This window comes from Pan paniscus, chromosome 16 (genome assembly GCF_029289425.2).
Source record: "Pan paniscus chromosome 16, NHGRI_mPanPan1-v2.0_pri, whole genome shotgun sequence".
Taxonomy (NCBI): domain Eukaryota; kingdom Metazoa; phylum Chordata; class Mammalia; order Primates; family Hominidae; genus Pan; species Pan paniscus.
The window spans coordinates 76,217,141-76,237,587 of NC_073265.2; the positions used below are offsets into that span (position 1 = coordinate 76,217,141).

Here is a 20,447-nt window from a genome sequence, read left to right on the forward strand (position 1 = left end):
ATCTCAATTTATATGTTAATTCACTGAATTATCTCAGCAACTCCATGAATTAGATATTATTATGCTTATTATAATTATTATTTCCATTACATAGATGAGAAAACCGAGGCACTAAAAAGTCAAAGGGCTTCCTCAGGACCCTGCAGTTAGAAGTGGAAGCACTAGGACTGTAACCCCAGAAATATGGGTCTTGGGGCCTGTGTTTACACACACCATGCCAGGCTATCTTCTCAGGTTTACAGAGAATCCTGGTGGGCTCATATGAGATGACTTGTATCAGACATAGATGCATCCATCTAGAAGTTCCTGATATTTTCTTCTGTTCTCTGCCCTTTATCTTGATACGTTAGGTATGTTAACATCTATACTAGCAGATTTCCTAATGATACCATCATCATGCCATTCTTAGAAAAATACTCTCTAAATCATTTATATTTCTATATATTTATGTTTCTGAACATAAATTTTTTTAAAATTGAGATATCTATGTATCTATGTATGTGTCTATGTATGTATCTATCTATCTATCTATCTATCTATCTATCTATCTATCTATCTATCTATCTATGCTGTTGGCTGGCTGCCCTGTTTATATATTAGTAATGCAATAATCAGTTTTTGGTATTAGGATTATGTTAATATTATAAAAGAAATTATGAAACTTTTTCTTGTTTATGATGTGGTTTGCATTCAATATTTCCCCTTCTCTTGGTTTGTCTTCCTGACGCTCCTACCCAAAACATTTTGAGGTGCAATACTTTCTCTTCAAAATTATTTATATCTTGCTCCACTGTCTTAGGTATTAGTAGTATGAATAAATATTAGACTGTTTAATTTTAGTTATTTATAGGGATCTTGATCCTTTTTTCTTTATTTTCTTTAATTATATTTCAAATACTTGGAGATCCTGTTTGATATGTAAACTCAGATATTTTTTGGACCGTAGGTGAGTGCTCTCTTCCTTCTCCTCATCCTCCTTTCCTTCCTTTTCCTTCTTCTTGGCTTCTGCTATGACTACCATACTATCTGAGTTTGAAATTCCAAATGGAAGCATATCACTTTTCCCTAATGTCTTCTAAAATTCCTATTTATATGTTTAGCTCATCATTTTAATCTAATCTGTTGTGTTAGTTTTGTATTGCTGTAAAGGAATACCTGAGAGTGAGTAATTTATAAAGAAAAGAGGTTTATTTGGCTTACAGTTCTGCAGGCTGTAAAAGCATGGCCACAGCATCTGCTGAGCTTCTGGTGAGGCCTCAGGGAGCTTTCCCTCATGGCAGAGGTGAAGCGGGAGCAGGCATGTCACATGGTGAGAACAGCAAGAGAGAGAGGAGCAGGTGCCAGGCACTTTAAACAACCAGCTCTTGCCTGAACTAACAATTCACTCATTCCCATGGGGAGGGCACCAAGCCATCCATAAGGGATTCACCTCCATGAACCAAACACCTCCCACCAGACCCCACCTCCAACATTGGGGATCACATTTCAACATGAGATTTGGAGGGGATAAATATCCAATTCATATCATCCACCTTTGAGATATTGGAAAACTTCTTGAAGTTGTCTTCTCTGTAATATATTTAATTTTCTACATTGAACAGTCTAACTCACAATTTTGGCCTTTAATTTAGAAATTGAATTTTAATCTCAATAGTGATGTCAATTCTAATTTCTTATTGTTTCCTTTTTGTGCCTTTTAATGTACTTTCACCAATGCAATATACTCATTTCTTTCAGAAAATATAAACAAGAAATTTCCCAGATTTTTCCTATTTCTGGCAGTAAATCTATTTCACAAAAAGACATTTTTTTTGGTATCTTCAGAGTGGCCCCCTTTTATCTGCAATATTTCTTCACAGATTTAACGTCTTTCCTCTGTGCATGTTTACAGAGGATGTTCAATGATGCTCTGTTTTATAAAAAGTGATTGCCAGAGGTTGTTGTAAGACTTTGGGGCAGATACTAAACCCTGTTCACTTATAACTTGGTTTTGTAACAAAGACAGAGGCCCATGCAAGGTTTGAGGATTGATTTGGGACCATCATACAAAGCCAGGACCTCCAGAGATGACAACTGTGGTCAATAAATTAGTAAGACCGCAATCTGCAAAGGGACAACATGGGCATATTTGACTTTCTTGGCCGTGTCTTTGGGTAGAGCAGTAAAAATGGGCAAAGTCTTCATTCATAATTTCTGAACACAGCCCTCCTTCAAGCAGATTTGGAATCACAATTCAAATGTACCTGTAGCCCAAAAGGCCTCAAGCCAAAAATTCTCTCTATAATGGTTCCTGATTGGTAGTGTCCTCAAGTACTTAGGGGAGAAAAACAAAAGTTCCAACTGAAGAAAAGAGTGCTAACACCAATCTACAAAAACAGACTTTAATGTTAAAAAAAAAAGTTTAGCGTTTTAAAAATTATAAAATAATTGAGCAAACAGGACTACACTACTGACACTCAACAGAAAAATCAAACTACTGTACGATGCCCAGAAACACTGCATATGCAGGAATAATCAGGTATGATAATATAAAATAACCATGGTTATATGTTTTTCAGAAATGGTTTTGAGATGAATGAGTTTACAAGTAGATTCAATCTAGTTGAAGAAAGAATTATTAATATGGAACAAAAATATGAAAAAAATCAGAATTTACTACAGTGAAACAAAGAAATAGAAAATAAGAAAGTAAGGTTAAGAGATGTGGAGGACAAAGGGAAAATAGAAAACATAACATACGTTGAATATTATCTTTGATTTCCTTGACAGAGATAAGGGAGAGGCAATATTCAAAAAGATCATGGATGACATTTTTCTAGAATTATTGAAAAATACTAATTATCCTGTCAATAAATTCTAAATAAAAGAAATGAAAATAAATTTAAATCTACTTCAGAAAATCCAAGATAAAGAGAAGATCTTACAAACTGCTAACCTAAATTCCACCATTCATTTGTAGGCATATATAACTTTTAAAACATTTTTTCCAGGTAGCAATAATTTCTTATTCTTTAAAATTTCTGAAATATGTGAATATTTTCTTGATGAGATTATAGAGCCCCGTCTCCTGGAAATGCTTACATTTTCCTGGCAAACTATGGCAATAAAGTCTGAAAGTGTGTGTGGAGGGGAGTGGGGTCTGAGGATCATCACCTCTGCTTTCATTGCCAAACCTTTGGCATAAATTGTGTGACTGCCTGCTTTGTACCTTGACTTTATTCAACTTTATTTAAATCATGTGCATTTTTCGTATTCTAAATGGTTGTTATAATTATCATTTTAATAGCTTCCTTATATTCCATCAAATTTATTCCATTACAATTTCCTCAGTCATTCCTCGCCTATTAGACACTTATGGTTTTATTTCCCTCAAATTTGGATTATTATATATAATACTGTCATAATATACATTTTTATGCCTATAGCTTCCCTTTTATTTTGGTTCAGTTTATTAGGAAGGGTTCCCTGAGGTGACATTACCATGTCAAATGTTATGGAGCCACTGCCCTGAAGGTCTCAATTAATTTACACTTCCACCAGGTATTTTGATATCTGCCAGTTTCAGCATGAGGGTCAGCACTGAGTATTATAAGTTTAAAATAAAGGCCGGGTGCGGTGGCTCATTCCTGTAATCTCAGCACTTTGGGAGGCTGAGGCGGGCAGATCACCTGAGGTCAGGAGTTCGAGACCAGCCTGGCCAATATGGTGAAACCCTGTCTCCACTCAAAATACAAAAATTAGCTGGGTGTGGTGGCAGGTATCTGTAATCACAGCTACTCGGGAGGCTGAGGCAGGAGAATTGCTTGAACCCAGGAGGCAGAGGTTGCAGTGAGCTGAGATCGTGCCACTGCACTCCAGCCTGGGTGACAAGAGTGAAACTCCGACGCACACACACACACACACACACACAAACACGCTGTGTGTGTGTGTGTGTGTGTGTGTGTGTGTGTGTGTATATAGCAAACTTATATAGTAAGAATAGTACATATATATTACATATATGTAATAGTCTATCGATTTGCAGAGTGTAGAAGGCATTTTTGTTTAAATAATGAAATGGAACATTTTCCCACATTTCCTTATTTTTTTCTGTTTTGCTCACCAATTATCAGTACTTATGCTATTTAAACATCTTTTTTGGACCTGATGTTTGTCTTACAGATATCTAGCATAGATATTCTTCTTTTGTGGTGAGTTATCAACAAAAGTTGTTTAAAAACAGAGAGGGTTGTACTGGTTAGCTTTGCTTACTAATACTGTGCAGACATAGGGACCTATATTTTCTAGCAGCATTGGCATCAGAATACTAGTGTGATAGACATTGTTGGCTTGCCTGACACTCATTTCTAACCCTCTTCTCTCTTACCTGTCTCTTTTAAAGAGGGTGAACAGGCTGAAACATTGAGTGACCAGCGCATAGTAAAGCTGGAGGTGGTTTTATTATAAAGCCTGGCCAATAAAATATAAGCAAGAGTGTGCTGGTGCCTTTGTGCCACATTTTCTCTTTCTTTTTCCTCAGATGATGATGTGGTTGCTGGAGCCATAGCAACCACCTTGTAATCAGATTTAAACAAACAAACAAACAGGAGAATGGCAGATAGTGTGGCCTTTATTTTATTACATTGCTGAAATAATGCTATGAATCTTCTACCTTTCCCTCAAATTTATTTGTGTGCAAAATAAAACCTCGTTTAAGTCATTATAATCAGACTTTGTGTTACTGTCTGTGGAAAAAATTTCTAATTAAGACATCTGAGCTGGGTGAGAAGGGAATTGGATCTTCATTTTACTTATACTCACTTTTAAACAAATCCAGAGCCAGTTTTATTCATAAACTTTCTACTGTGAACCCGTGATAACTGACCAAAGTGGAGGTCAAAATTTCTAAATTTTATTTACCTGTTTCCCAGTTTATATCCAGAGATATGAATAAGTCTCCTGGAGCCAAAATAAAATCTGTTTTATTTTTAATGCTCACAACATTTGACAATGGGAGAACAAGATTTAAAGGCACTCACATACCCAAACCCAGAGAAGTCAAGTTCTACTTGACAGTTACAATATGTATCTGAGAGATAAAAATCCATCCATGCCTCTCCACGTCCACTCATTTAGAGTTGCTATTTACCTATTTATCACATACTGAGGATATGACATTCGACAGGTATGTGCTCCATGCCAGAGATGTAAAGGAAGAAACATACTCCTCAGTCTTTGCCTTTGAAAAGTTCTCTTCCACCCCAGTGATGGGGTGTGAGAGGAGGTTATCTACATAAACAAATGTATTTAGCCCAGGAGTTCAAGGCTGCAGTGAGCTGTGATAGCGCCACTGCACTCCAGCTTGGGTGACAGAGCAAGACCCTTTTTCTAAAACAAAACAAAAACAAAAACAACTCTCAAATATGTTTTATACTGTCTGAGAGTAAAAAGAAAAAAACAGAGTAGTAAAGAGAGATTAACATCAAAGGGCAAAATGGAATATAAGGGCCTTGCCCAAGTCTCCACAGCCAATAAAGTGGTACAAGTTCCTTTAATCAAGGTCTTCTGGACTGCTTGTTACAATGACAACTATGACCTGAAATATGTGGACCAACATCTGGGGCATCAAATTTTTTTACATTATAAAATACTATCATTTTAGCTGTTATTGTATAGAAGTTGACTGGTATGAAGGAACTCTCCCTAACCTACCAGTATGGAATATACCGTGAGGTTTATTTTCCTGAATGACTCCTTCTTTTAACCTCTACAGAGCACCTGTTATGTGTCTGCTGGAGGCTGGGGTTGCAAATGTGTATGCGAGTGCTCCTGCCCCCGAGGGCCAGAGTCTTACTCTCATTCCCCTTCTCGCCTCCCCTTTGCCACCTGTGAGGTGGCTGACTGAGCAGGCGGGTGTGACCTTCACTTCCAACCAAGCCAGCCATTCTAGAATTGTATAAAAGTAACCTGGAAAAGGGGTTGGGGAAAGAATCAGACCTCGGAGCTTTAGAAAAGAGACTCAGATTTCTCTTTCTTTAGAAAGTGATCTTTTCTATTGACTTAAGAGAAAAACAACTTGTTCAACATCTGTCTTTACCTTCTGACTGCTGTTGCTTAAGGAGGAACTGACTTCCCTTAACTCTGAAGTAATGTCTCCTTTCTTTAGGAAAACAGGTGTCAAAACATGCAGCAAATCAGATTTTCAAACAGCTGAAATAAACTTGAGGATTTTCTACCTTTTTAATGCTTTTAGCCAGGAATTCTTTTGTGAAGCTTATGATTTCCCAATTTGGAATTTTGTTTCTCCTTGAGGTGCTTATGAGCAATCCTTCTGCATTCTTATTGTCCCATTCCTGTCCTCCATAATAAATCATTATTATTTGGATGTGAAAATCTATTCATAAAAAATGATTCACTATTATTTTTTATTTAGGTCAAATGTACTTTATAAACAGGAAGGCCTCAGGACCACACTGAATTCCGTTGTATTAAACATCTTTATAGGAAGAGAGAAAGATCAAAATTGAGCTAATTTTGATCAATATTATGACTGTGAAATATTCCTTATCACCAGATGCTTAGGTATGAAGGGGAGAATTATGATTCCATTTTACAGATGAGAAAATCAAGGCAAAAAGAGTTCGCTGAGCCCAAGACCACACACTTAGAAACTAGTGAAACCAGATTCACACTTAATTCTGATCTAACTTCAAAAACCACGCACTTTCTAGCTCACCACAATGGAGTCTCTTCTAGTCGCTATACAGCTTTTTATGTTGAGTAGTCAAGACTGAATTTACTTATTAGCCTCTGGTACTTACTAGATGCTAGGCCTTGGATAAGTTACTTGTATTCATAAGTCTGCATCTCCTTATCTGTGGAATGGAGAAAAGAACAATCTCTACCTCACAGGGCTTTGGTAAGGATCCGCTGAGTTAATGCAAATCAAAGAGCTTAGAAGGGTATTTGGCATGCAGTAAGTGATCAATTAAGTTTGGTCAATTGTTATTATTATCTGTTTTTTCATGAATTATACTATAGAGTACATGTCATAATTTTGCTTTCATGCATATATGAGTACAGCTGAATAGGGGGTTCTAAATGAATACTGGTTTTTTAAAGTTTCAGTGTTCAGTATTTATATATGAAATATTTCCCCTACTTTTCTCCATTGGCCGATAAATTCAGAGGAAGGAAAAGTTATCTCTTAGTAAGATTCTTTATGAACTTTTGTTTCAGAAGTGAAAAAAAGCCCTTTTTAAAAATACAGATAAAAGCATTGCTGCTTTGACCATGGTGTGGGAAGGGTACAGATTCCTGGATCTCCATATATCCCCCTTTCCCTTTATAACCCCTACCAGCTCATTATTGTCATGGGGGTACTTCTGGGGAGCCCTGGATGTCGACATCACACAGACTGAGAACCACCACTCCACAATGCACACAACAGAATGTAATGGACAGTGACTGACAAATACAATTAATTCTCACTATCTGAAAAATGCCTGTGTGTAGAAGTCCTTCTTCCTAATTTCAAAGTGTCACCACTCAGCTCCCATTATACGTTGCCACGGTTAATGCTTTGTTTAACTGGCAGGGTCTACAGTTTGGTACCAGAGAACTGGAGGAGATGGGAGCCATGTTCTGTTTGGGCCTCCTCATCCTGGAGCTCAAATCTGCCAGCTGCAGCCATCAGCTCCTGGCTCGAGCTGCAACTCTGCTGAGTGCTGAGGAGGAGGCTCTGGACCAGCACCTCCAACGGTAAGATGCTCCCAAGGGCTCAGAGAAATTTGGACCTTGGTGGTTACATTGCTGAATATCTCAGTAATGAAAGTCGAGTGGACCTAGGGGTCTTCACACAGAGAAAATATGGAAGAATTCCCAAGTAAAGGTAGGTACGCTATCTCGTTTCCTACTGATGACAAAGAGGATGCGCCTGTTTGTACACATATATGCAAATATAAAACTATATGTATTTATACATATTTCTAGGTAACACATTTATGATAAAGAAGATGTGGCTTGGTGACACACACACGGGATATCTACATACACTTATATTTACCAGTTATGTGTTTATATGTATACAGATAACATTTTTGAGCCATTACTCAACAAAAAACAATGGCAATCTCATTGACAATATCTAGGCACCTGGAGACAAGAAATGTTTTTACTCTTCCCATTCTCAAACACCATTGTTCCTTCTTGGAAGACGAAGGGAACCACCTGAAGATGATTAATACATTGGCTCAGAGAACCGGACTCCCAGCCATAGCAGGGAAAGGCTGGATTTCTGAGAATCATGGAGATTATTAATGAGCCAAGTGAGGGAGAACCGTTATCCAAATGAGCTGTTTTGATGTTCTTTCCTGTTGAGAAATATTTTAGACTTGACCAAAACAAATTCAGTGGGCAAGAGGGGAAGAAATAATGGACACGTGAGAGGAGAGAGGATGGAGGGGAGTCCAAGAAGCCAAAAGCGGCTAAGTCATTGCCCACACTTTGAGTGTCAGAATGGATGGAGAAATTGAGTTGTTGGGGAAGTGTCTCCTGGTAAATGAGGAGGCATCTGGTTGTGCACTTCACGTCCAAAGGCAGAGAGAAAGCCATTCATCCTGGGGCCATCTTATTTTTAGCTAATTTTCTTGAATTTTCCTCCTGTTCCTGTTAGGTGGCTGTTGCAGTGTGACATACTGAATGGCCAGTGAAACCTAGAAAGATCTAGCAGTATGCCTTAATACTGCTTTGGAAGGCCGTGGTTTTTCTGAGACTTGATTACCTAAATGCAGTAATTAACTTGCTCACCACACTGGGCTATAGATCATAGACTATAGAAACTTAAGTAAGTGCAGGGCTCTTTCCATAGAGCTGCCGCTGCTGATTTATTTTGACATCACAACCACTTCTGCCTGCCCCTGGTCCCTTCAACACCCCTCAGTGTCTGAAGGCTTCGTGTGTTTGGTATCTTTGTGGTGTTTTCAGACTCTGCCTCTGACAGCAAGCGCTTCCACCTGCCAGCATATATATTTCAACTTGTCTTTTCATCTTTTCCTTTACTAAGCTATCTTGGGTGTAGGCATGCCTGGATTTTCTTTCCTTCTTTCTCTTTTTCCCCCTCTCTCCTCTGCTGCTCATTGAGGGAAGATTGAGCAGAACTGGCATTGCTTGCTTTCGTCAAATTGATTGTGCCCGTCTGTTTGATCCAATTCAGTGAGGATTAGTTGCCTGCAAACTGGAACAAAAAGAAATCTATCAAAGAAATGCCTTTTCTAATTCAAGTTTAAAGAATTTGATGTCAGGCTTCAAATACAATGGCTGCTATATAGGTTATTATAAGGAGATAGTATTATTTGCCTCCACCCTTCCACACCATTTCACACAATTATTCATTTTTCAATTGCATCCTGACCAAGGGGATTGAAGCTAGAGGTCCTCGCATGACCTCTGACCTTTCCTAGGCTGGTGCAGCTCCCAGTCAAGGAAAGATACCTGAACACAGGATGTGATTAATATGTCTACTTTGAATATATTTGAATTAAGTTTGGCAGGCATGGAGTTTGGTGGAGATCAGCAGGAGGGAAACTACCTATTTCACCCAGACATTTGTATGGTAATATATTTTCCTATTCGTTACGATGCAGTTGACCACACGGATTGCGATTCTTGCCCAAAGGACCTGAAAACTGCATGGTTGAGAGGGAGATCACCGTGAGCATTTCTTGACCCCAAAAATGTTCCAGCCAATAAGCTTATGGTCACAAAAAGATGACAGAGAGAAAATTTATAAAATCTACTGGTTTGAAACCATCAACAGGCTTTTTGAGAACCATTTGATTAGTTTCTGAAGAATAAAGTTAAATCCTGAGATGTAATAATCAGCAGAGTGAATCCTAGAACTTTTGTTAGTATCAGGATTCTTATTGTAATACAAAGAGTGTAACCAATGTTTGTCAACACAAATCTTTGTATGTTTTAAAGAGGAGACCTCTACCACCCTCCTCTCCTCCTGCCTCTTCCTTTGATATAACAGGGTTTCCAGCATCCTACAAGATTTGTATTGTTGTTGCACGGAAGGAATTGTGAATAACAAGGTGGGTGAGGGGGCTCTTCTCCAAAGGTCTGCCCTAAAGAACTACAAGAATGGCTGGGTGCGGTGGCTCATGCCTGTAATCTCAGCACTTTGGGAGGCTGAGGCGGGTGGATCACGAGGTCAGGAGTTCAAGACCAGCCTGACCAACATGGTAAAACCCCGTCTTGAACCTGGGAGGCGGAGGTTGCGGTGAGCCAAGATCGTGCCACTGCACTCAAGCCTGGGCGACAGAGGGAGACTCTGTCTCAAACAAACAACAACAACAAAAAAATGCAAGGATGTGGTACTGCATCCTCTCCTAGGCCCACAGACAGCATTAACTCCTTGGGAGTGATCAGCCAGGAAGACAAAGTGTGGCTGCACACTGTGGACATCATGTTTTCTGACAATAGGTTTCATGCTTCATTTACCATAAAAACAATTAGAGTGTACTCAATATCCACAGAGCAACTCAACATTTTTCAAGAGCAGAGGAAGAGCAGAGATAGCGGATGTTTGCCTGGTGGCTGACGCTGAAAATGAAGTACATGCATGCTTTGTTGTTGGTTTCCTTTTGCAGTCCTCTTCTTCCCAGTTGCTCATTTCAGAAATGTCTGCATACTCACGAAAGCATCTTTTGATCTTTCCTCTCCTCTTCCTTTCCCCTTCCTCTCAATCTTATCCCTGGAAATAATTGTGTGTGCACTGCAGGAATGCTAAGCTGCTTCTTCAGGAGGAGCCGTTTATCCATTGTGACAGGTCTTTTGCGAAGTCATTTAAGTTTTGCCGAGTCAGCCACTGTTCGTCTCGATTTGTATCCCTCCACTGCCTCTTGCTCTTCTCAGCCGAGCCCCCCACCTCCATTTGTCCCTCACTTAATAACAAGAGAAAGCTAAAGCTCAGAGCTTCAGAGCTGCGCCTCAGCAATGGCTCAACACCTCCCGTGTTCTCCGAAATTATAATCCTGTTGCTTTAGCCTGGGCTCACCTTAGTATCTACATAAACTGGGTTTGTTTGACGGACAACGCTAAAAGAATAAAAATTCTACATAGATCTTAGAAAAAAAAATGTTTAATAATTAAAAAGTTGCTTGATTTTCATTTGTAAAAGTATAATTTTGTTCTTTTGAATGAGAAAATGAAATTAGGAAGGCAGACAAAAGCGCCCCATCCCTGTCTCAGCATCCAGATAACTACTGTCAACATTATGGCGAAATATCCTAAATTATTTTTCTGTTTTTAACTTAATTTATTATTTTAAATTGACAGATAAAATTGTATGTGTTTATTGTGTACTGTATGATGCCTTGCAACACGTATACATTGTGGAATGGCTAAGTCTAGTAATTAACCTATGTATCACCCCACAAAGTTATTTTTGTGGTGGGAACATTTAACATCCACTCTTCTATCATTTCTCAAGAATGTAATATATTGTCATTAACTATATTCACCATGCTGGCAATAAATTATTTGAACTTATTCCTAGGTTATATTTTTTACCTGTGGATAAATAGACATACAGTACTCTCAAAAAAACAATGTGCTATAGTTCTCCTTTTTTGCAGCTTTATAAACACTTGTTCCTATATTAAAACTTTTGCCATTTCTAGGAGAAAATGGGTTGCTGTTTTAATTTAGAATTTGATGTTTTCTGATGCAGATAAAAATCCTTCTATATCATGAGGAGTATTTTTTATAAATTTCCTAATCACGTCTTTGTGCATTGTTCTGTTAACCATCCCTTTTTTTAAAAAAGTTATATTTACATTTAATTTTAATTTCTATGTTAAAGGTACTCAACTTCTGTTTGTCTTGTATGCTGCAAATATTTTCCCCAAATTGTCATTTACCTTTCACATTTTCTATATGGTTTATTGACATTGAATATTTTTGCTTTCAAGTAATTATGTTTATCAATTCTTTTCTTTGCTTCTCTTACCTTGGATAAACCTGTCTACCTCAGTTTAATAACAGATAAATTCACACCCACTGTTTATCTATCTGTTATTGAACGAGGTAGGCAGGTAGTTTTATAGTGAGTATATTTACATATTATAATTTATTTTCCATTTTTACTATTGAATCATTTTGTATTTTTAAGTAATCAACCTTTTATCACGGATTAGTAGTGCCAGTTTATTATATAGTATATACACATGCATGTACCTGGGTATATTTTTTGGATTTGTATTCTGTTCCATTAGTCTGCCTGCCAAGAGCATGTAGCTTTTAATACTGTAGCTTTGTAATCTAAATGTATGATGTTGCAAACACCGCCTCATTAGTATTTGTTTAAAAATGTGTTTTGCTGCATTGCCTTCTTTATTTTCACTGATGCACTCTATAATGAGTTGTTAGCTGCCAAAACCTAACCCACTGGGATTTTAACTCAGGTAATATTAAATTACAGATATTTTTGGTCTATTGAGTGCTCGTCTATGTTACTTTTATAAAATCTGATATTTTTATTTACTGATTCAGATCTGCTTTGATGTTCATCAGTAAAGTATTGTAGGGATTCTTTTCGTATCCTTTTTATGTAGTTCCTGAATATATCATCATAAACTTTTAATCTCAATATTTAAAAAAGTTTTGTTCATCTAAAAAAAGCGTATTTTTCACTACATTGCTTCTAAGTGCTTGTTTTAGTTATATAGGAAATTTCTGGGTTATTTATATATTTATTTGTAACTTCAGCGAACTCTCTCTAGTTATACCTAAAAGTATTTCCAGGGATTTTTCTGTTTTTCTGGATAGAAAACAGTATTGTTTATAATTTTTGACCATCAACTTTGCTTACTTCTTTTTCTTATCTTATGATCTTGGCTAGAGTTTTGAGACTAATGTTTAAGGCTGAGGAGTCTATGAGCATCCTCACCATAAACCTAACTTCAAAATGAGAATGACTCTAAGCATTTAAGAATTAAGTGAAATGGCTCTTGGTTTGATATTAATATTTGATATCTTCTTCATTATTACTATTTTTTCTTAGCTTATTAATTTAACAAAGTCCAGATTAGATGATTAATTTTATCAAAAGATTCTTTAGTATCTAGAAAAATAACTATTTACTTGAATTAATAAAATCTTATAGATTTTCTAATATTCAGCTATCTTTACATTTCTAAGGAAAATGTATCTGGCTGTGATCTGAAATATTATTTTAATGTAGAGATTGATATTACCTACTGTGAATTGAGGAGTTTTGTGCCTATATTTGTGAGTGAGTGAAGTCTGTGCTTGGTTTCTATTGTTCTATGACCTGGAACACTTTAAATTTCCTAGGATACATCTGCACCTTGAACATGTACATACTGCCTGTAAAATCATCTGTGTTCTATTTATTTGAAAAAAAAATATTATTTTTCCAATGTTAATTTTCCCAAATAAGAATTATCTATGGCATTTAAATTGTCTTATAATCATATTCAGATCATTTTAAAATTCAACTTTGTGTTTAATGACTTGCATTGCTCATCTCTACCCATTCTAGGCAATCATGTCCTCATTCTTTTTTCTCAATGTTGATTCATCTTACATTTTTTCAGAGAGCACCTTAAAAATAGCTTTTCTTTTTTAAAATGTAAATCAATGGAGTTTTTTGCATATTAATACATATGTGAATATCCTTCTCTTCCCTTTACCTAGGAATTCTACTTTCCCTGCCTAGAGATTTTATGGGTAACACATTAAAACAATGTAGACGTGGCCAAATTTACTCTGGTATGTAATCTTATGGTATCCAGCCTAATTTTTCTTTCTTTGTATGCACCTTCTTTTTTCTTTTTCTTTTTTCTTTCTTTTTTTTTTTTTTTTTTTTGAGATGGGGGTCTCTCTGTCACCTAGGCTGGAGTGCAGTGGGGCAATCTTGGCTCACTACAACCTCCGCCTCCTGGGTACAAGGGATTATTCTACCTTAGTCTCTTGAGTAGCTGGGATTACAGGTGCCCACCATCATGCGTGGCTAATTTTTATATTTTTAGTAGAGACAGGTTTTCACCATGTTGGCCAGGCTAGTTTTGAACTCCTGACCTCAAGTGATCCACCCACCTCAGCCTCCCAAAGTGCTGGGATTACAGGCGTGAGCCACTGCACCTGGCCGCACCCTGTCTTTTCTACCTTCATAGTTGTAGTAGTTTCTGTTTGTTCCCTAAAACAAAAATTATTTTTCTAGTATAACAAAAATATTTCTTTCTTTCCTCCCTTCTTTCTTTTCTCTTGTGTGTGTGGTTTAGTTCCTTTAGTTGATTTTGAATATGAACATTCTATTCTCTTGAAACATGTCTCAATTATAAAGGATCAGTGATGCCACCCCACGTCTTCATTTATCTTCCTCTGAAGTGTTTGTTATCTGTTTTCTCACCTCTGTATCTGTTATCTCTTCTTCTTTAATCCTTTTTACCTCCTTGCCCCAATTCATCAAATTCTGGAAGTATGTCTCAAGTTTGCCCTCACACATTCAATTTTCTGCAGCATGGATTCTCTGCTCTTTGCTGATAACATATTTTAATTTTGGTGACTTTACATTTAGGTTTCATTGCACCTATTCCTCATCTTTCATGAGTTTCCTTTTATTCATGTTTGTACTATTGCCAGCTCACTTTCCATTTGGATCAGTTATCTTTTCATTTATCGTCCCATACATTCCTTTTTGAAAAACAACTTTCCAGATACCTTTATACAGGCTCCTGTGTCCTGTGGCTAGTCATTCCCCTGAAGTGCACCACTGCCAAGCTTCTGGAAAGGCATTGGCCTCCTTGTACTTTTGCAGGATGTTTCACCACCTCTAGGTTGTGCTTCTTACCTGTTTCTGCTCTTCCAACTTCTTTTCCTCATTTTTTTTTTTTTGGTCTATTCATTTTGAATCATGAGAGCTCTATCATGACTTACAATTAGTCAATAATCAAGAGTTTATATGTTCTTTAAGCCCTTTTATGGTCTAGCTGGATGTTGAGAGGTCCTCTTGTTTTAATAGGAAGTAACGTGATTTAGGTGGTGCTTTCTCTTCAAGAATTCATGGTATTTTGGCTTTTACCTGAGAGTACGAAGTTGGGTGATTGTGTTGGAGAGGTTAAGGACAGCGGGCATGGAGAAGTGAATGAAGATGGAAAGTGCCCTACTAATGTCTATGGGCCAAAATGGGAAAATTGGGATTGGAGACAATGGTTTCCATAAAGATCCCATTACAGTAAAGTGAAGGATGGAGTCTTAGTAGAATCTTCAGTTTCAAGTTAACTTTCTGTTTCCATCAATTCCAAATTAATGCTACGTGACTATTCTGGTAATAGCTCTCTTTAATTATCTACTGTTGTCTTAATTCTATTCAGATTTTTAAAATTAGCCCATAGTATGAAATATCTGAGAATATTCCTAGCTTCTTTCTATAGTTGCAGGCAAATAAATGCTACATGTTGGGAAATGTTAGAATGGAACTCCACCTGGGAATCATTGTAGATTATGAGTACCATGTCCTGCTTTAAAACATTAAATGGCTCCCTAACTGGTCACGGGAAATGAACTGATTGGCCAGAAGAAGAGCTAATTTTAGGCTGGGAAAACAATAGCAAAAAACAAACAAACAAACAAAAACCTTGTTTCATTAGCTGTTAAAAGCAAAATCAAATATTTTTGGTATGATTTTATGCTGATTCTTCTATAATAGATAAATTAAAATAGTGAAAACCCAGTGTTCACGTTTCTGTGAAGAAAGAGGTTTAATAATATCATGAAGCTATTGGTAAATTGGTTTACTTTTCTCTGGAGAGCAATTTGGCAGTTTGTAAAAAGGCCCATAAAAATCTCTCATTTGATCCTCTGTTTACAGCTTACAGAATATTACTCAAGACAATAAACAGAACAGAATATTTAATACGCACATATTTATATAAATAGTACTTATTTCTCCACAAAATTTTAAACAACTCAGATTCTTAGCAGTAAAAAAAAGAACATTATTGATTAATTTTCTGAATTACTATACTACCATGAAAATAATAAGTATGTCAACTTATATATAAGATAATAATAAAGCAAACATTTATTAGGGCCTTACCATGAACTAGATGCTGTGCTAAGCATTTTATAAATATTATCTCTCTTAATCCTATAAATAATCCCGTGTAGTAGATGCTTTCATTAACATTCCCTTTTACCAACAAGGAAATTAAGTTTTATAGAGGCTAATAAGTTTGCCAAATGTCGTGACTATATTTAAGAGACTGCACTGGCATTTGAATCTACTTTTGCCTAACTCCATGGCTCAAGTTCTTATCCTTTGTTATATTTAGCCTTTTGAATAATAGATGAAAAGCAAAGCAGAGTAATTAATGGTGTACACATGCTGATTACGAGTTCAGCAACACAAAAAACTGACAGGTGGGGGGGGCATTAAATGTATAATCTAAATTTAATTTAGTTTTATTAATTTCTCTTTATAGTTCCTTAACGTATGTGTTGGGTGCATGTATATCTGTGTGTGTTTCTGGGTAAGTTTTAAAACTCGAATGACTTGGGTTCATTTTGGACCATAAATATCCCTTGATTGTTTTAATACTATTCAGGGAAGATTAATGTATACCATTATAGGTTGAATGCGTTGTAACCCATGGTGAATTGAAAAGAGAAAAAGATTGCAGATGCCAAGGAGTGAAAGTACATTTTCTTCATACTGCATTTGCTGCTTCCAAAATGTTACCACCTAATAACAACCATGAAAGTTAACCTAAAAGAATTCCTATTTTACAAGTGACTCCATGGGAGTCCAGGGAATCTAAGTGACTTGCTAGGTGTAGTTAGGTGATTTACACATTGCCAGTCAACATGGGGGATCTCATTCACCTCTGCCTCAGGCTCAACCAAATGAACGGCAGGTCTCTTGCCTATGAAACTATAAATACCTGAAAATAGAATAGGCTACCAGCCCCTGGAAAAGGATTTCAATCAAGAAACTCACTCTTACTACTCTGTATAGCAACTGCAGCCCTTCCCAGCCCTTGTCTTTGGTTGTTAATTCTAAAAATGGAAGGCAAATAAAACTTTTGAAGTTTTCCCAAACAGGAGCAGTTGTTTTCATTTAAGAAGGCTTCAAATAGCCTGGCATGGGTGGTCTAAGTTAACTCAATAACTTTTCATTAATTTTACATCATTACCGCTTTCTCTTCTTTCTATCTAATTCTTATTTCTTTTTATTAAGTACCCTGTGACGCCTATGGCTCTTACCGAAGAGCTAGTCCTTTAGGTCAAAGCCATTTTACTGGTGAGAGCTAATCTACCAGATGTGCTAGAGGAAAACAAAAGTGTAAATACAATAGTGAAGGCAAAGGAGAGAAGGGAGGGAGGGAAGGAAAGAGGGAGGGAGGCTAATGAACAGGAGAAGAAATCAAGGCATTTGAACTAACAGATCCTTATGGGGATAAAAAGCATCATAGAATGTTTACATTTTTTGGTTTGAAAGATCCTGAGCTTAGATTACTGATTTAGAAGAAAGATGGTGCCTTTTAAAGTTTCTGTGAACATTTCCACATTTTTACCTGATTTCTTTATCTTTGCCAATTGCCAAGTTGCCCCCTCTCAGGAAGGAAGGAAGTAAAGAACCCTAGCTACATTCTACTGTACCCAAGATGAAATAGTCTATCATGGCTTTTGCTGTCCTGTAAATTTCCATGAAGTCCTCACTTTAGTTAGTACCTAGCATAGTTCTCTCTTTTTTTTTCCTTTTTTCTCTTCTATTTCTTTTTGTTTTTGAGACAGGATCTCACTATGTTGCCCAGGCTGGTCTCAAACTCCTGGGCTCAAGCAGTCCTCTTGCCTTGGCCTCCCAAAGTGCTGGGATTACAGATGTGAGCCACCACACCTGACCCGTAGCATAGTTTAGATCACAGACATGAGGCTTAAATTCAAGGAAGTTCAATTCTGATTCAAAGTATTTCTGGGATGACAAGCTCTGTGAATCTATGGCGTTGTCTTAACTTGTTTACTCTCAGATTTTTTTGGCTTTAACATTAGGGAATCTCCTTTCAGATCTAATATCCTACATTTACTCTCAAAGGTACAGCTACTGATACCCTCACATTCTAACATCAGCAGTAGAGTTGCAACCCTGAATTCAAGATACAAAAGGCAAAGCAGTTGGATTATGCTAAGTGGCAAACAGCTTGTATTTGACTGAATAAAAATTAAATTTTATTTTTATGTTGACTGGATAGATAATAAAGAAACAGAAGCCTTACTAGTGCATGGGTAACAGAAAGGAGTTGTAAACAAGCAATGAGAAAAAGATGGAAACAAAGAGATATGTTTAGAAGTAGATATCAAGATGTGTGGAAAATACCAAACCAACATCTAGCATCCAAAGTAGAATCCGATACAAGAGGACGCTTTACAAGGGGCTTAAATGTTCTTACCAGGAATGTCAATAGGTAATATTTTCTGTTTCTGGACATGGACATCTCAGGAGAAAAAAGTGATTACCTCTGCTTGGTACTTTTAGTTTCTTTAGACAGATTTGTCCAATTGAGACCTCAAGTATGTTCTAGTAAGCCAGAAAAATATCTTCGGTCATGTGATAGCTCATCATAGACTTACTGATTCTATTTGTGGTGAGAGATGAGCCTATTGGAAAATGAAGATAACTTAGCATAAGCCAATATTGTTTCAGTACAATAGGAATGGAAACTAAATTAGAGTCAATAAGTTTATGATGACTTAGCATTCATCATTTTATTATGTGGCTTTGAATCAGAAAAGCTGACTAGCTCCCTATGCTTTGCCAGTGAGTAATAAAATAAGTAGAAGGAAGAGACGATAATGATATAGAATACCATGTGCCTGGAAGTGTGATAAAGATTTGATAGGCATTATCTTAAAGCAAGTTTAGAAAGTCATTATTATTATTACTATTATGATTAATACTATTTTATAGATAAATAAAAGGAGGTTTATGATGCTAAATGTTCGATAAAAGCCAAATCAGTATTATATGACTGATCAGTGATTCAAATGCTGGTCACTGAATCAAAGTTTTTTCTCTTTTATTTCTGAAACATATTGCAAATGATTCTGAAAATATATTCATAAAACAGTTTCCAGGATGAAGTGGAAAAATTAGTCCATAAAATGTGATCTATATAAATCACTGTTCTTTACCAAAGAGCTGACTTCCTATAATTTCAGTACAAAGATCGTAACATCCTCCACTATAGGGAAACATACGTGAAAATAAGTCCCAACATTCTAAACTTTTCACCCACTAGATGTTCAAGGTCATGAAGCAAAACTAGATAGCCTGCCTTTGTTGTTGTTCTTGATCTTCATGTATTTAATTACTCGTGGACAACCTAGAAAAAGGGAAAGAAACTTCTCCTCCCCACTCTCAGCAAAGGACATGCAATGATTTTTTAGGTCTACGTGATATTGACTATTGAATGTTTGCTTTTTAAAGGATTGATCTAGTTTTTCTAAAGAAGGCCTGGAGAGTTTGAATTGACTCCATCTCCTATCAATGAAGTGCTGAGGACCTAGAAGTGATTTGCATTCCAGTCTTAGCTAGTTTTTAACCACTCACATGTTAGTGTGTGAAGGAATAGACACCAGGGAATTTGGTATCCCCATCAGAAAAATAGGAGTTAATGGCACTGCTGATAATAGTAACTGATGTTTATTGACTGCTTAGCATATTCTAAGTTTTTTTTTTTTTGAGATGAAGTCTTGCCCTGTCACTGGAGTGCAATGGCATGATCTCGGCTCACTGCAACCTCTGCCTCCCGGGTTCAAGTGATTCTCCTGCCTCAGCCTCTCGAGTAGCTGGGATTACAGGTGTGTGCTACCACGCCCAGCTAATTTTTTGTATCTTTAGTAGAGACAAGGTTTCACCATGTTGGCCAGGCTGGTCTTGAACTCCTGACCTTGTGATCTGCCTGCCTTGGCCCCCCAAAATGCTAGGATTACAGGCATGAGCCACCATGCCTGGCCTTTAAGTTTTTATTCATATGAATTTTTATCATCTCTCACAACAAATAGTCATGAGATACATAATATAATTATACATATCCCATTTGACAGAGATGAAACTGAGGCACAGAGAACTTAAATAACTTGCCTAAGCCCACACAGCTAGTTTAAATAACTTGCCTAAGCCCACACAGCTAGTAAGTGATGAAGCTGGGATTTGAACTCTGGCAGTTAGACTCTAAGACCAGAATGTTTAACCACTACTCCCATTTGAACAGTGGATGTGGTTTTGTAAAATCATTCATCTCTTATTTCTAACTTATCCTTGCACCGGTCAGGGTTCTGTCAGGAAAACAAACTGCTCTATGAATTCCAGATATCAATGGCAAAAAAAAGGGAATTAGAGGTTTATTAAGGCATTGAAAGGCTATATATGGAAACAAAGG

At 36.9% G+C, this 20,447-nt stretch overlaps 1 protein-coding gene across 1 annotated transcript in view; it reads left to right on the top strand.

Annotated features, from left to right (window-relative positions):
- AGBL1 (AGBL carboxypeptidase 1) overlaps positions 1-7,744 on the top strand; it is a 595,764-nt gene extending 588,020 nt beyond the window's left edge. The window contains exon 22 of the mRNA XM_055098914.2: positions 7,577-7,744. Coding sequence (XP_054954889.2) covers positions 7,577-7,744 — 168 coding nt within the window. The remainder of the gene's footprint in view (positions 1-7,576) is intronic.
- The last annotated feature ends 12,703 nt before the right edge of the window (positions 7,745-20,447 follow it).